The following is a 17,223-nucleotide window of genomic DNA, read 5'->3' as shown; positions in this document are numbered from 1 at the left end:
AGTGGTGTAGTAATGAGACCCAAAACCTGGAAATCAGTTTGCATTTTTCCACTTCCAGTTCCCTCGTCTCAGAGTCAATGAGTATTTTTTAATTGGTTTTCAGTTAAATGCTTGAAATAAGGTGTGTGGTTGCCACCGGCTTTAATATATTTGCACATTTAATTCTACAACCTAAAATACATAATTAAATGTCCCACAATTTAATTATAAAGCGTTTATGCGTGTTAAAAGCAGCGGTTGCTAACAAGTGTCTAAATGAGACTACAGAGGTTGTCGGGGACATTAAACGTCCTCACAGCAAACACGGAGACTCATCTACTCACTAGTCCATCTTTACAGGCCCACTTTAGTTACAAACTATTCTTACTCTGACTTTACAACTTGTGCATTGATCAGTTTACAGAAAACCTGGATAGTAATTGTGCAGTAAGACGCTTAGTGGTGGTGACGTTTAAGTCATGTGACCGTGACTGTTTATAGTCTAACATTAGCTTTTTTAAAAAACACAGAAGTGGTGTTCATCTGTGAAGATTATCTTGATGAAAAAAATTAATGAGTATCATAAACTTGGGTTTTTACACAGATTATTTTCAGCAATAATCCAAAATTAAATTCAACAATCCATCAGTTTTTGTCGAGGGAACAATGGCGATACTAACTTCCACATGATCCTACAAAAATACATAATATCTACACTGTTTTCACTGCCATGTAAATATATTACTTGTAGATTAAGAGGATGTGATCATGTTTGTTCAATACAGGCTCCAGATTTCACCAGTTTCACAGTTTCAGGCTGTCTTGTCAGTCTAGTGGTTGGCACATTAAACCATAACTGAGCTGTGTGTGTAGGCAAAGCAGCATTCACAGTAAACGGCTCAGAAGAAGCCGGAGACCAATCGTTCACATTGTGAAAAGCAACTAAAATATTCATGTGCATCATTAATACATTATTGCTACATGCATCATTGGCTTTGGCACATGTAGCTCATTGCCTGAAGACGTCGGCGCTCGTGTGTCTCAGCCCTCTCGCAGCAGATCTCCATTAACTCACAAATGGTGACTTTGGACACATTGGCCTACTCCACTGATCCACAACACAAGCAGAGGCATGCTGCATTGTCTTAGCACTGCCTGAATGCCACTCTGTGGTGTCTATTTATGGCTCTGGTGAGGACGGGGTTAACAGTTCATTTGGACTTCAGCAGTGCAATCAGCTGTGATGATGAGGGAGGGAGGGAGGGAGGGAGTGGGGGATGTGCTGGAACTGGCACACAGCAGGGCAGGCTGCAGTCACCACTGTAATCAGTTTAGATTAGAGAAACTTCATCCATTATTGCTGCGTCTTCAGAGAGCAGGGATGTGCTGGACAGAGACGGAGACAGTCAGCAAATAAAACAGGGATTTATTGGCAAATAAATATCAAAATTTAGCCCAACTGTTGCACTTTGAGATTAGTGTGTCAGCACTGGATCTTTATACAAGTACTAGAACATTTTTCTGACGTATTCGCTTTCAGAGAGTTAGATAAGAACTGACGTCTCTTGCCTGTTCGTTAAATAAAAGGCTGCAGTTAAGGACATTACATTACAACCTGGACACAGTGTTGGAGGTGGAGCATTAAGGCAAAATGGCTCGACTTCCCAGCTGTAAAATTACCCGGATTGTCCCTGTCGTGCGGCTCATAGAGCGTGCACACCAGAGACTTCGATCCGGCTAACCTCCAGATTAGCACCCGGTTAACTGGAATAGAGAGAAAGTTATTTAATCGTGCGGCTCTTCTAGACTTTCCAAATTTTATTGGACCAAATGAGTCATATACGCGAAAGTGAAACGACTAATTTTGCGGGAGTTGTAACGCTCCAAAAAATGTATCCACTGTTTTAAAGATGCTTCTTTCACAATGTAAGCTTATGGGAAAAAGTCTTTTTGGGCCCCAGCGCATCACGTGATGATGCAGATACACAGTTTGGCCACTATGAAAGTTGGCTTCAGATCCTGGTGCTCTTCCTGGGGGCATGGCGACACATCAGCAGCTAGCTTAGCTTAGCTCAAAGACTGTAAACAAGGGGAAACAGTTAGCCTGGCTCTGTCCAGAGGTAACAAAATGACAGACGTGAGACTAAAAAAACTGAAAAAGTAAACTGTAAACATAAAATGAAGACAAGCACCTGTGTCATCATGTCCCAATTCAAGTCAAGTCACAGCTCTTTAACTTCCAAGTCACGACTGTAAACTCTCTCTTGGTCACTTTTTCTGTGTGAAGTTCACACGGCTGTCAAGACTAATCCAGGGGTCAGCATGTTAATCCGGTCCTTTGGGTGCTGCAGAGAATTAAGTGTCTCTTACTCATTCATTGCACTCATCTTGTGAATGGAGTCAAAAGCATCTTTAAGGGTGAAAGCATTTTTTCATTTTTGTAACTGCTACATTAAAGCTCCAGTGTGTAGGATTACACACATGTTTGCACGTCTTTAAACCAATCACAGTTGTCTTGGGCGGGATGTAACCCAGGATTGAGCGACCGGGGAAACTTGGTTTGCACATGAGGAGCAGCACTCTGGCATTAAAATGTCTGAAAGGTTACAGCTGCTATGTTGTTTATGTTCATGCTGTTAGCAAACAGGTAAGTGTTACAGTAACTTGACGTTTTCAGCGTGTAGGTTGCCAGCTTGGAGGTTGTTAATGTCTCACGTAGAGAAGGGGGGGATAGGCGCCAGATGACTTTATACCAACAGTCTACATCCAGTAAATCAGACGAAGGATTAGGTGACATCTAGTAGTGAGGTTGGATCGTAGGTTAAGGATCTTATGCGTTGTTGGGCCCGTAGAGCGTGCGCACTAGAGACTTCCGCAGACAGAGCTGAAAAATAAAACTAATCGATAATTCCCCTCAAAAGCATTAAAACTAATGTAACGAGCATGTTTTGCAAATCTAAGGGGTTGGAAGCACAGATATTTGTGTTCAAATGTAGAGAGGAGAGTAATTAATCTAGTGAAGTACAGCAACGACTCGTCGATTCATCCTCCACACTCTTTACTGTCATTTCTGTGATGCAGCATAAAGGGACTCAAACTCAGGTTTGTTTTGCAATCATGTTGTTGTAAAATGATAAGTAAATTAATCTTGTACCTTGTTTATCGTATATTGTTGTGGCCCAAACACATAGACTAGGTTATCACTATTTCTTTGCCTCATAGTTGCTGAAATTTTTAAACACAATTTATGAATTAAATTATATTTCATCCGCTGTGTTCTGCTGTTTCCTCAGCCACTGTAGTCGTGTACAAGTAGGCGTGTTTTAGAGGAGGTGTGGACGAAAACACTTCTTAATGAAAACATTATTATGATTATTACATTAAATTTCAGTTCCTCCTAAATCCGACTCAGTAATCGGCACAACAACAACGTTTCAGTTAAGCATTCATCACACTACTTGCTAGAAAATGGAGCTCATGAAACTTTCAGCGCCCCCTATAATCAAATCCATCGCCTATTACATTTTAATTAATAGGCTGTTAATGGATGAGGATGAGAGTGTAAGAGAAGGGAAACAACAGAGAGAGAGAGAGAGAGCCACAGTGAGGACCAGTGAGAGCCCCCTCGGTCTGGTCTGCCGGGCTGTCAGGCTTCATGTGGCCTGTTTGTGACGATGCAATGTGACAGCAATGGAGACAGTGTGCTGGGGGCCATGTCCTTGATGATGAACTCATCCACTACAATCATCTCTCCACTCCACCCCCACCCCCCACCTTCCGTCTAAGTGCATACGCACACACACGTGTGTGTGCACAAACCACCACAACCTCCCCACCAACACACACACTCAGACTCCACATCCCCCCAGCCCCTGCAGCACTCGGCGACCTACATCTGGTGTTGGAGAGAGAGAGCAGGGGCTAAGGTTGGCCCGGGCCGGCCTGCCCCCAGCAGACAGTGGGGGAGTGTTCATGTAGCGTGTGACGTGTGTGAATGGCAGAGAAATCTCTTTCTCTTTGTGTTGAGATGAACGCCCCCAGCTTGATGAGGTACGTACAGATCTGTGCACAATTGCACCCCAGCACATGAACACACACGTGCAGATAGTAAGCAAAAGCACTCAGACTTAAGAATAGACTCTAATAATTACTGCAGCAGATCCCTTTGGATGACATCTTGTCCCCCGCTCATCCGACTGCCTGCTCTATAAGTTAATCATGCAGCCACTCAGGTCATCCATGTAAAGACAGTGGACTGTGCTGCAGCCGAGGGGCGCTTGTTAGTCTGATTATATCTGGTGGGACCTCCACAGGGAGATGGAGGATGGCTTGAGGAATGCTAAGTGGTTGAGGAAGTACTTCGTTCCTTTTGCATGAGTAAAAAATACACGCACAAAAAGAAAAAATTATTGTGAGTAAAAGTCCTACGTTCAAAATCCTACTTAGGTAAAATTACTATTATTAGCGAAATGGACTTAAATATCAAAAGTAAAAGTAGTCGTTTGCAGAAAAGTGTCTCCTGTGACTAATATATTATTATACGTGACATTTAAATGCTGTATTGATGCATTAATGTGTAAGCAGCATTTTGATTCAAGATGTTTATTGTCACTCCAGTTGTACACTCATGTGAAATTATTTTGCTTTTGCACTGTAGAAATGGTAAAATAGCATTTTAGTAAATAAAATGTAGATAAGAAATAACAATAATACAATGATAAATAAAGAAAAACAAAAACACCGTATACAGAACATATATGTACATGAGACACAAATATAATTACAGAATGGATTGTAAACAATATCAGCGGTACCCAACCCTACTGCAAACTACCACAGAGACACTGCAGCTGCGAATAAGTTGATGTGTTTACCGGGGAAAGCACATTTTATAATCTGCTGTATCAGCTGTGTGTATTTATAAATGTATTGATTTGTGTGGACTGTAATGTTCAGAGTGTACTGATTGATTGATTGAATGTGCAGCAGCTGAAGGTGGAGCTACTTTATAAATTGTTTGGTAGTTTAGTCCACTGGTTTCTATAACCTGGGGGCCAACTAAAAAGTGACACAAGGTACATTTTTGCTCACAGAGTGGATTGTTATTTTGGTAAAATGTCATTCATTTTGTGTTACACATAACACAAAATGTTGGTCATTTTATTCCTGTGCAACTGTTGACCAAGTTTGCAAAGACTTTTCATCATACTGCCATCTCCCTTGTTACAAAGGCAAATGGCTGTAAAGCTTGTATTCTCCACAGTGAGACAGATGACCCTCCCCTCCTCTTTCCTCTTGGGAATTAGAAAGTGCGAGAAGTCACAAATGAGCAGTTTCAGTCGACATGATCAAAGCTCAACACCCAGTGATTCAGTGGCTCAGGGGGCTAGTGATGTTCGTCACACAGTTCTATATATGTACATGGTAATTAATTACTGGAATACAGATTACATAACTCTCACCAGCTGGACAAACAGGGGCTCACACGCTCCCTCATCCCTGCAGGTTGATGTTGCTGTGAAGTGGTCTGGACACACACACAGAGCTGGATCGCACACCAGAACATTCTGTATAAATGTTTTTAAATGGATTACAGCCACCGAGGATGTGTCATGCTACCTGGGTGCACAGATATGGAATAGCTAAGATTAATCACCTTGGTATATTACAGCATCCACAGGCTGCCCACTGGAGTCAGACTGAGCGCAGCTATAGCAACCCAATCGCAAGAATAAATATTAGCTAAGTACGTTTATGCAAAACCACAGATAAGTTAAAACTCAGCGTTTCTTAATGTTGCTACTTTATGTTTGTTTAAGTTGAATTTTCTATTTCTCTCTCGTCACAACGCTGCGCTTTTGCTCTGCTTAGGCCTCAGCACAAAAAACACTTCGGACCGGCTAACCTTAGGATGAGGAAAACACAGCTCACATTACATTTTTGTTTTTACAGGGAGAGTGAAGTACAGAAAATGTACTGTTGGATACCGGTACTGAATTCCAGGTACCAGTATCAGTACTGTATCCATTCAAATGTCAATGCTACTGCTAACTTCACCAGAGACACGGCAGCTGCAACAGCCGAATAAGTTGATGTGTTTACTGGGGAAAGTGCAGTTTATAATCCGCTGTATGTATTTATAAATGCATTGATTTGTGTGGACTGTAATGTTTAATGTGTGTTTTTAAATACATGTTTTTATACGTAAGTTTGTTTGTTTTTTGTGGACCCTAGGAAGAGTAGCTTTGTTTCAGGCACAGCTAATGGGGATCCTGACAAATAAACAATATAAAAAAAACATTACCCAGTCCGACCAAAGAATCTGTCAAACGTGGCTGTGCTGCAGAGGTACAATGAGGAGAAAAGAAAAGCCTTTCTCTGCTTTGCTTATGGTAATGTAAGTCTGACTCTGCAACACTTCAGTCCAGTACAGTCATGTGTCAGAAGTTGTCAAAAACAGCAGAGGCATAAATCCTCTCCCCTGCTGTCGGTGTTCAAGTAGAAAGCTCAAAATGAGAGAGACAGCCCATTCTGCTGCTATCTGCCCACACACACACAGAAACAGAAATAAAACCACATATATCAGAGGATCACAAATCACTGCCATGGATCTGTAATCTAATAGCAGTAAGAAGTTGAGTTATTCCCCAATACAGAATCATATTCTGCCTCAGAATCAGTGGAAACGTCCCTCCTACATCCTCTGAAGACATTACAGGCAGCCTTCATGTTTTTTAGAGTTCCCTAAGACCTTGAAACTTAATTTCTTTTACACAACACAGGTGCAAACAGAAGATTGTTCGTGCTGCGGTCTGTTCGTCCTCCTGGTTTTTGAGTGCTTTGTGTCTGGTGGGTGGTGAAAACCTGTCTCAAACTGATTTTCTTGGTTCTTTCTGTCATGAAGGCTGTCTAAGTGGGCAGTCAGCGGGAGAAGCTCTCAGGTCCCGGTGACTCACCTGACAGCCTCCGTGGATCACTCTCCTCGTCAAAGCCCACTCACAGCCGTCTAAAGTGGCCTCGTTTCCACCGCCTTTTTCATATGAATGTGCGGATTATGTAATTTAAGAGCACTTAGTCTCTGTGCTGTAGACGCAGCTTTAGAGATTTAGTAGGACTCAACTCAGGATAAGCTGACAACTGTTTTTTTTTTAAATTGTATAGTTGTATAGTCTGATTTGAGGTAAATATTACTTTGATTTTTGACATTTTAAACTCTTCATCGTCAATGACAGCATTCAAATAAAAGTAATTATCAGTTGTTCAGATGCATCAGCCATGTTCAAGTATACATTAAAGGGTCACGCCACCAATTTTACACATTAAAGTGTGTTTACAGGTCTTTGAAATTGCTACTACATATGTGAAAAAGTATTAAAACGTCTTTTGTGGCTTTTGAGATGAAGCTGCATGTAATCTGATAAATTCCCTCCAGTGGTGTCCCTCAGTGGCTGAGTTGCATTGTGGGTAATGTAGGCACCAGGTTTGGAAAAGCAAAAACAAATGATCAAAATTGAGACAGCAGAAACAGAGTTTACACCTTTTTTATTCCACATATTCTTCCTCCTTTTCAAAACATGACACCTTCATTACCCACAATGCAACTTAGCACCTAAGTGACATCGCCGGAGGCGATTTATCAGATGGCATGCGGCTTCCTCTGGTGCTTCACACAATGAAAACAATACTATTGTATTGTTTATAGAATTAATTACTAAAGGCCTGAAGAGGTCAATGAAATGTTTGTGCGATACAAAAATCTTTCCCATCCCCTCGATCATCCCACAGCCCTGACAGTGGTAACCACTGATCGACCCGTCCTGCTCCCCAGTTCATCCGAGAGCCGGCTGTGTGGAGTATCTGGCATCACCTAGTGACCGAAAGAGGAATGATCTAAAAGTCATTCTTGAGTAAAAGTCAAGAAAAGTAAAGATATCAGGTCAAAATATTACTTAATATTACTCACCCATATGAATAGCGCTTCACTAATTAATTTTAAAATGTGCTACTTTGGCTCTGATGCAGCATGTAATCTGCAAAGTTACTAGTAACTAAAGTTATCAAATAAAAAGTGTTGAGTAAAGGTACAATATTTGCCTCCAAAATGTAGCGAAGTGGAAATACAAAGCAGCAGATAAAGGAAATACTTGAAGAATGTACAAGTACCTCAGAGTTGTGCGTGAGTAAAAAGTCTGAAAGTATCTGATATTATAAATACTCGAGTAAAAAGTGAAAGTAAATTAGAAATATATTTACACATATGTATATATTGTGTGATGGATTAATTGATTATCAGATCCAATATTTTACATTTTGCTGATCATCAGTCATTTTTTTTATCTGATTGCAGAATATAAATTATTCTAAAATTGCACTACTCTGATCTGAAAAGTAACTAGTAACTAAAGTTACTAAATAAATGCAGTCAAGTAAAAAGTACATTATTTGTCTCCAAAATGTAGTGGAGTGGAATATAAAGTGGTAGAAGATGGAAATACTTAACAAGTAGAAATACCTCAACATTGTACTTAAGTACAGTACTTGAGTAAATGTACTTAGTTACATTACAGCACTGGATAGAAGCTATTAATAGATGGTTTACTTACTTCAGCTTCATCTGGAGTTTATCAGAGGAAACAAACTTTGGTCTGACCACATTTTATTGCCAAAAAGCTCAAAATAGACATTTCATCTACTTCACCATGAAAGTCCTGGAACGTTCTTTTGTTTCTGTTTTTTTACGTTTTAATGACGTGCAGAGCAAACATGAAGTCATAAGTTACAACATGTACCACTGGCAAAAAGTTACATGACACACATGGATCTTTAATACGATGCAAAAAAACAAAGTACTCGAAAGACACCTGCTGAATAAATGATAACAGTGCACAATTAAAAAAAGTATGCAAATATTATACTGTCAGTAAATGTATCAGCAAAAACTGACAAATAACAAAGTGAAATGGCATCGAGGATAAACTCCTGCACCGGCAGCTGACTGATAACGACACACAGACATGACACCAGTATTTAGATTTCTTACAACTGATGGTGGAGTTTATGCCCAATTAACTTTTTTCACACCAGAGCTGTGACGTTCCCACAACCCCGACCTGTTTACACATTCCTGATCATGTCTGTACACAACTACTCTATATACAGATACACACATCCAGCACGCACACACACACACACACACACATTCTTTATTCCGAGGGATCATGAGGCACTACGTATATCTCCAGCAGTCCAGTCTTCCCAGCAGTCTGAGGTGTCCCTGGTTCAGTGTACCTGCATGACACCGTGTTCAGTTCAGGTGTAGTAGATGATCTCTGGTATCTGGCCGTCCTCCACTGACGTACCGTTGTTATTTCCAGGTGAGCTAAAAAAGAAAAACGTCGTCTTGGTCCCCGTTGCCGATTCCTGGGTCACTTTCTTCAGCCCTTTTGTGCCGTAATGGGAGTCTGGGCCCTGAGGTGTAAAAATAAAAAAAAGCAGGCGAAAGGTTAATGCCAGCCTGGGTTCATTTATGCACTTTAGGACATATTTTAAATGTTAAAGTTCAGACTGACCTTTAAGGTGGCACATGCAGTGTAGCTGACACTGGGTAGGATTTCCACCGGCTCCTTGAACATCACTCTGAATGTGTTTGCGGTGCCGTCACAGCTGAATCCTGTGTCGTTCTGGCCCAGTGTGATGCGCTTGTCGCTCTCTAAGATCTACAGAACAGGATAACGTTAACATGAGACTGTGAAAGAGACAGTTCACCCCAAAATCATAAATACATCTTTTTCCTCTTACTTGTAGCCTTATCTATTTATTTTGATTGTTTTGGTTTGAGATGTCTGCCTCCTCTCTCAATAAATTTGAAAAACTCAACAGCAGTGTCTCTTTCCAGAAATCATGACCTGGTTTTTCCAAGATAATCCACAGACCTTGCTGGCCAAGCGGGCGGCTCGTGTTCATGACAGCGCTGGATGTAAACATTGATGGTATCCTGTTCGGGTGAGCCGTAACATTAGCTAGCTCAGTGAGCTAGCCTGCAGGTAGATGCTGTGTTCTGCTGCATGATGATACAGCTGGTGGGTGTAGATTAGGGCTGTCACTTCTTGCTTGGACGTGAGGTTAAAAAAGTTCATCGAGGTGTAATAAGCTCCTCGAAGTGTAGTTTGTTGTAATTTGCCATGTGATCCAGCAGAGGGTGCTCTAAAACTTCATTATCAGCTTGACCTATGTCCCTACTGTCCGATCAGTAAATTAAGCTTAGTGTGATGTTGTTTTGCCATGAAAATGGAGGACGTTGGTGAGCAGAGCGGACAGTAACAACACCAAAACATCTGAGAAGCAGTTTGTGGAAGTACTTTACCGTCACAAATTTGCAGACTCGCCTGCTCGCTTACCACCTAGAAATTCGAATGAATCGCATTAGGTCAGCACAATTAATCGCAAAATAATTGAAATCGCAATATGACTAAGTGCAATAGCCAAATCACAAGAACTGCAACTATTTTATACTTGTTCTCCAGATGTAATAAAACATGTTTGTTTGGCAGAGACCGGGAGAAATGCCTCATCATCATGGTTTAACTAGTTTTTCTATTTTTCGACAATGAAAATTGTGATGTGAAATTTAATCATCCGTAATAATCATGAATTATAACGCAATCGCAATATCTGTCAAAATAATCGTAATATCACTTTTTGAGCGTATCGTGCAGCCCATGTCATTTCAAATTCATTCAAACTTGATTTTTGGAAAAAGTGACAGCCCGAGTCCGACATGAAACTGCTCACAATTAAGTCTGTGGATTATCTTAAGAAACCGGGTCATGATTTTTGAAGAGAGACATTACTCAATTAGACATTACAGTTTTTCAATTGTAATTTCACACTAAGTGCCAACTACTCTTGATTATATTGGAGAGAAGGCAGACATCTCTACAGCTGATATGTCCAAAAGTTCACAATGTCAATTATCAGCACGGCCATCAAATGTAAAAGTATTTTTGATCTGACACTTTCTAATTTTAGAAGCAATTTTGTTTATTTTAGACTTTTAAAATGTTTTATTTAGGTTTTTCAGGAGGTTTTCTGCGAAATGGCAAATCAAAGACATATTTACATTCCTTAAAGCAAGCTAAATAATTACATGTGTATTTAGGTATTGAACCTGGTGTTTTGTATTGGTACCAATTAACTCTCCATCACAAACACACTGATGTACAGAAGCCCTGAGAGGCACATGAGAAAAAATACAATTCTGGTGATCCATTTTCTGTCTGTTTTCTTTTCTGTGGTTTGAGTGGAAGAAATATTTTTCCATCAAATGTTTGTACTACGAAAACCTTAAATGACCTGACTTTCAACTACATCTACTGATGAGTCCAGTGCCACAGAAGACACTTTGTAAAGTGATGACTAGCCGATCGTTCACCTGCTCCCCTCTGTGCTTCAAATTTCTGTCACACAGCAACAATATCCTGCTTTTTTCAGCAGTCTTTCTTATTAGAACAGAGAACAGCTTCTCCCACCAAAAACACCAGAAAAGACTGCTCACATAATTGCAGTTTGAAACCAAAACCAACCGGATTAATTGTACAGAATGTAACAAAAACATGAAACGTGGTTCGGACTTTAAGGTGTGAAAGCACCCTCATTTCCCAGTGTTGAGGTAGAACTACATCGGTCATTACTTTCTTGTTCTTTCACTACAGCATGTTTAATTATGCTAAAATCACAATATCAGGCAGGTTTAAACGATTCTATAAAAATATAATCAGTATAAAAAAAAATATCTGCTTGGCTTTCTACCAGTCAGCTTGGCCGGTGAGTCAAAAGTGTGTTTTCAACACTGGATGAAAGTCACAAAAACACCAGAGAGAAAACATTTTAGCTAGAAAAATATTGATCACTCGAGTATTTTTTCTCATTTGCCTCTCAGGGCTTCCGTACTGATGATATTAGAAATGTTAGTTTTCCATCAAATTACCTGTATGTTGACCTGATAGTCAGTGGGCCCGTGTATTGAACCATACAAGCCAAAACCCACTATGGATATTCTTTTGTTAACATTGAATCTAAGGAGAAAGAAGACAGACAGACAGAGAGAGAACATTAGAAACAAAAAAAAACACAAACTAAAATTCAGTTTCACAGCTCAGATCAACAACCGACGTCGGCGAACTCACCTGATTCTGTCGCTGGTACCACTGTACCCCCATCGACTCTCAACCTGCTGGAATCTATTAATGCTGCACTCCTCCCCCCTGAGGCAGCAGCGGGGCCTGTCAATGTAGTCGACCCGTGGTTTGGGGTTTACTGTAAAGTGTAAAAACAGATTTACCACCTCCCGATCGAACAATATTCCAGACTGGGCAGGCCCTGTTGCACAAGAAAGAATATCAAGCTGGTTTCTGTGGTTTGAGCTGTATGGACAGTATGTTTAGTAATGTCTGAATTAGTCAGTATAGTGTTGAACAAAAAAAAAAAAAAAAAGGCACCACTGCAGCATGACAAACGATATCTTTGTGATGTGCTTACCTGCAGCAAACTCCTCAACAGTCATGAGCGGGAAACGGATGAGCGGGAGGGCTTTACCCAGAACCTTCTGTTTGTTCTCCGAGGTCGGGGGAAGCTGCTGTCTGTAACACTCGGCCTCCGCCCAGCGTACCACCGCCCCGAACAGGCGGTTCTCCCTGATGCTGAGTGTGTCTCTTTGCAGCACTGCACATAAGGTGTCTGCACATACAAACACGCAGAATACTAATCATGTCACATCCAAACAGGCTGCAGAGAAGGAAATGTGAAAGAAGCTGCACATACCGAGGTCAATGTCTGTGAAGCCCTCTGCGTTTATTGCGTCTGCAGTGCTTTTGTCTATGGTGTCTAAGCAGAGACTGGCAAGTTGAGGTTCATCGAATAATCTTGCCTGTAATCAAAGAACGAAGGAAGACAAATAATTATCTATTAGTCAAAACTGGTCATTTACAGCAGAAATGTGATTCAAAGTCCCAACTCATTTTTTCTTGGGCAAATCAAGTCAAGTCCTTAGTTAAAAGAAAACACATTACATAAAGAGTTCACCCAAATATGAAAAGTGAGTCATTATCTCCTCGCCCTCATGCTGATGGAAAACCAGGTGGAGTTCACAGCAAAGAAAGCAGCGTTGTAGCATTCTCTTAAACAAATGAAGTAGCCGGGGACTCGCTTTAAAATGTAAAAAACAACCAAAAAAACCCCCCAAATCATAAAATGGCTCCATGCAGCACGTCCGCCGTCATCCAAGTCTCCAGAAGCCCAGAGATCCCTAATTGATTTAAAAAGCCGTTAACTACAGCTTGAACACGCGGTCGAGCTCGTGCACCCACCTCAGACGGGGTGCTTTCCAGCTTGAGCATTGATTCAAAACAAGTCCCCATTTATTTCAGTTGTTTAGGAGAATGCTGCTGTTTTGCTGTGAAGCTTGAGAAATGTTTCATGGACTTGTTCAAAAAATATGACAATTAAATACATTTGTATTATAGCTGATGTTGTGTTAAATAAATGTACTCAAACAAAAAACAAATAACTTTCTAAAAGTGCATCTGTTTCATATATTTCCTCCCATCACTTCAAAACAATGAAATACTGACAGCCAGACAAAAAAGAAACAAAAAAACTAAAACATAACTACAGTCATCATGTCTCAGGTCCATTCAAGTCAAGCGTCTTTAACTTCCAAGTCCAAGTCGAGTCTCAAGTCATCAAAATACATCTCTGCTTTAGATGCATCACAGGAGAACTGCTGTGTTTTTTAAAAAAATGCTGTGGAAAGAAAATAAATGGCTTCTTTATTTACTACTATCATGTAAGATTAACCAAAAACATGTTGAGTGAAATAAAAGGTTCATTTTAAGAAAACACTGTAAGTAGAATTTTCCATATCTTGTATTCTGTCGAGAGCTGTGATGATTATTAGTTTGACAAGTCATTTTTATAGCAAAATATCAAACATCTGCTGGTTCAAGCCTCTTAAATGTGAGGATGTGCTGCTTTTCTGTCATGTATGATAGTAAATGAAGAATCTTCTGGACAAAAGAGCAATTTGAAAACGCCACTTTGGGCTCTGGATCATTGGCATTTTTGTTTGACTAAACGATTGTTGATTATCCATTAAAATAATTGTCAGATGAATCTATAATGAAAATAATCTTTAGTTTAAACCCCGAACATATATAACCTAATTTGGAAAATCTATATTCAAGTGTGACAAATTAGGTTTTATTGACAAAAATATCCTCTAAGCTCCACAAAATGTTCATGAAATTAAAACAAGTAGGCAAGCAATCACACTGACACTTAAAGTAACCTGCTGGGAAAGTGTTTTTCTCTGGACTGCTTTAGGTGGTTGAGACGAGACAAAAGGAGCGTTTTTTGATCATAAATCAGCTGAACATGCAGCCTGAAGGCAGAACAAAACGCTGAACCCAAACAAACGGCAGCACAAACCAAAAATAGAACAGCTAATGTCATGAAAACTCAGCCGTCACCGGCTGAAAGAAGTCTGGTGTCGACATAAAGATAGAAAAATGGCTTCATCCTCCGCTGTGAGGGCTGCTTTCAGACTGTTTCCAGCAGATCAGAAAATTAAATCTGTAACTACATTACTTCATATTGACTCTGAAAACTCCCTTAAAAATCAGACCAAACTGTTATAAAAACCCTCCATTCCTTCTCCACTTTAAAATGCTTTAAAAAGGTGTCTGGCCAAGCAGCGAGTTTCAATTTTCATTGCTGAGATTTGAGGGTAACCACAAATGTATTACATTCAAACACAAATGAGGTTAACTGGAATTTTCTTTGGCTGTCAAAGCATCAAAATATGACATGTGAAACTCAACAGCAATGTGTATTTCCAGTGATAATGTCCCAGTCGCTCTGGATAATCACCGGAAATCAATATTAACAGTTTTTTTACAGGGACTATTTCTTTGGGAGAAAGTAGATCCAGTGAACCCTGATCACAGCAAGGTCAGTAATTTATCCCAACAACCATTTCACCATTTTGGAAAGAAATACTGCCGTCAAATGTCGTTGTTCAAGGCTTTGACCACCACAACGTATCTCAGTAACTCAAAACCTAATTTTTGAGTTAGTAATTTTAAAGGTGTAAAACTAAAAGGTGCACTTGAAGTTGTTTAATGTGAAATATCAAGTGTGTACAAGAACCTGAGTGAGGAGCATGAATGCGTTGTCGGCTCTGAGGTGCTTGGTGAGGAACTCAACACAGTGACCCTCCAGAGCCGGGACGGCGTACTTCTTCGCCGTATACAGAGTCGTCATCACAGTCTCTGGACCGATGTGGACCTCGTCAGAATACAGGAACCTGAAGAGAGGAAACAGAACAATGTGAAACCTCAGGTATACATGTTGTTATCTGCAGGATGAATCAGAAAAGTTTAGCAACTATATTTCACACAGACAAGTCAAGTTTCTCATACCTCTTCATCCAGACGTATTGATTTGGTCTGACTGTCATTTATTAATCATTTATATTATATATTATTTATTTAGATGTGTATTTGAGTTGTATAAGTTGAATTAAACGAGCAGACAGAGTCGATCCTGCCTCACATAAGGCTCGTCTTCACTGTAGTTGTTTTTCCTCGATGAATACTATGTCATGAATATTACACTGTCATATCTGTTTTGTAATATAGAGAGGAATCAGTCATGCTAATTTAATTTCACTAATCAAGGAGCTTTCATGCAAAATTTCCCCAATTAAAGATCTTTCCTGTTCGCTCTTGTTCAGGCAAGTCTGGTCCAAAGATGAATCAACTACTGATTATTAAATCATTCATTGTTTTTATCTTCCAGTCGTCAGAAAAATAGTGAAAAATGCAGAAGGTGACATCTTTAAAATGGCTCGTAAACAGACCAAAACTTAAAATATGTATTCAGTTTGCAATACACACAATCACTATCATAGGAGGGGTCGCATTAAAAGCAAAACATCAAAGACTATGTGTCATTTTAGCTTGAAATTGTTGATTACTTTTGCCTTTTATGGACTTTTAATCCATTAAGGGACTGATTGGTTGAGCTGTGGGTTAATGCCTTTGAACCTGGGAGTGTCTGCAATGATCTGAGGGGTTTAAATCACTGCTCACTGTCACGGTGCTCGCGTGCATTTGTCCCCAGTGTGCAGTGCAGTCACGAAAATCACAGCTTCCTCCGTATTTAACCCCACTGTTGACATTCACATCGACCCCCTTTGTGATCACCTGTCCCTTCGGTACCTGAGCAGGGCGAGGAAGGCTGCCGGCTCCACGTCGGGCAGCTCTATCTCCGTCGAGGTGGTGGCCATGCCCCCGTTGAACATGGCATCAAACACGGCGCTGCCGGCGGCCAGGACGAACTTATGGGCCGGTATCCTCTGGGCCTGTCTGCCCTTCCCGACTATGAACCTGACGTCGCTGAGCAGCTCGTTGTTGAAGAGGAAGGCGAAGCGCTCCTTCAGGGAGCTCTTCGTCGCCTGCCAGTTGTACATGGGCTCCCGCTGCAGGCCGAGGACGGGCGGGGAGGCGGACCGGGCCGGGCCGGAGGCTGGCGGCACGTTGGACAGCACCGCCACCGCCGCTGCGGCTCCGGGCTGAGCCGAGTTGGACGCTGCCTCCTGACCGTCATGGTTTGACGCTAAGCCGCCGCCGCTCCCAGTCGCCATGACGGCTCACTTTTCTTTTCTTCTCCTTCTCCTTCTTCTGCTTCAACAAAAGGACCGTCACTCACGCACGAACACGCACCGACCGTACCGCACACTTGCGTTTTATTTACGTGGTGTCCATCGCAGCAGACGCCATCGCGCTTTGATGTTTAGCTAACGTTACCTGCTAGCTGCGTCTGTACACTGTGACGACGCATGCGCACTGTGCCGTCAAAACATTTTTTTCATTAAACTTTATTGGTACTGTCAGAAGAATCAAACAAACAAGACAAGGGTGCAACAAAATGACTAGAAAGGGGAAAGTTGTGATATATTATGTATATTACTATATATTACATTAGGCAAGTTCGTTTTTATGTGTTAATTAGCATATGTGAATATACAATTCTGCCATAATGAGAGTTATATACTGTATACACACACAAACATCGAACAAAGTTAACACATTATAACAAGAAATCAGTGATGGAAGGAAACATTTACTCAAGTACTGTACTTAAGTATAATTTTAGGTACTTTATTTGAGTATTTTCATTTTCTGG

At 40.7% G+C, this 17,223-nt stretch overlaps 1 protein-coding gene across 2 annotated transcripts; it reads right to left on the bottom strand.

The window, feature by feature from the left end:
- Positions 1-8,618: 8,618 nt before the first annotated feature.
- On the bottom strand, positions 8,619-16,885 carry LOC140994581 (BTB/POZ domain-containing protein 1-like). 2 transcript variants are annotated; one of them, XM_073464291.1, is made up of 8 exons: positions 16,257-16,885; positions 15,184-15,340; positions 12,799-12,904; positions 12,517-12,714; positions 12,165-12,294; positions 11,966-12,053; positions 9,549-9,695; positions 8,619-9,447 (listed from the first exon to the last, which is right to left on the bottom strand). In XM_073464291.1, the coding sequence occupies exons 1-8, from the start codon at positions 16,679-16,681 to the stop codon at positions 9,289-9,291; spliced, it is 1,410 nt and encodes a 469-aa protein (XP_073320392.1). In that variant the 5' UTR covers positions 16,682-16,885; the 3' UTR covers positions 8,619-9,288. The 2 variants fall into 2 exon arrangements, with proteins under 2 accessions (XP_073320392.1, XP_073320391.1); XM_073464290.1 differs by having other exon boundaries at positions 12,165-12,357; positions 16,257-16,865.
- Positions 16,886-17,223: the final 338 nt, after the last annotated feature.

Source organism: Pagrus major, chromosome 4 (genome assembly GCF_040436345.1).
Source record: "Pagrus major chromosome 4, Pma_NU_1.0".
In the NCBI taxonomy this organism is placed as follows: domain Eukaryota; kingdom Metazoa; phylum Chordata; class Actinopteri; order Spariformes; family Sparidae; genus Pagrus; species Pagrus major.
The sequence above is the reverse complement of the archived record's forward strand: the minus strand, read 5'-3'. Positions and strand labels throughout refer to the sequence as shown.

Coding starts and splice junctions, on each gene's coding strand:
- LOC140994581 (XM_073464290.1), bottom strand. CDS start 16,681: ATGGCGACTGGGAGCGGCGGCGGCTTAGCGTCAAACCATGACGGTCAG. Junction 15,341..16,256: donor GCCTTCCTCGCCCTGCTCAG/GTACCGAAGGGA, acceptor TCCTCTCTTCAG/GTTCCTGTATTCTGACGAGG. Junction 12,905..15,183: donor CATTCATGCTCCTCACTCAG/GTTCTTGTACAC, acceptor CTTTGATTACAG/GCAAGATTATTCGATGAACC.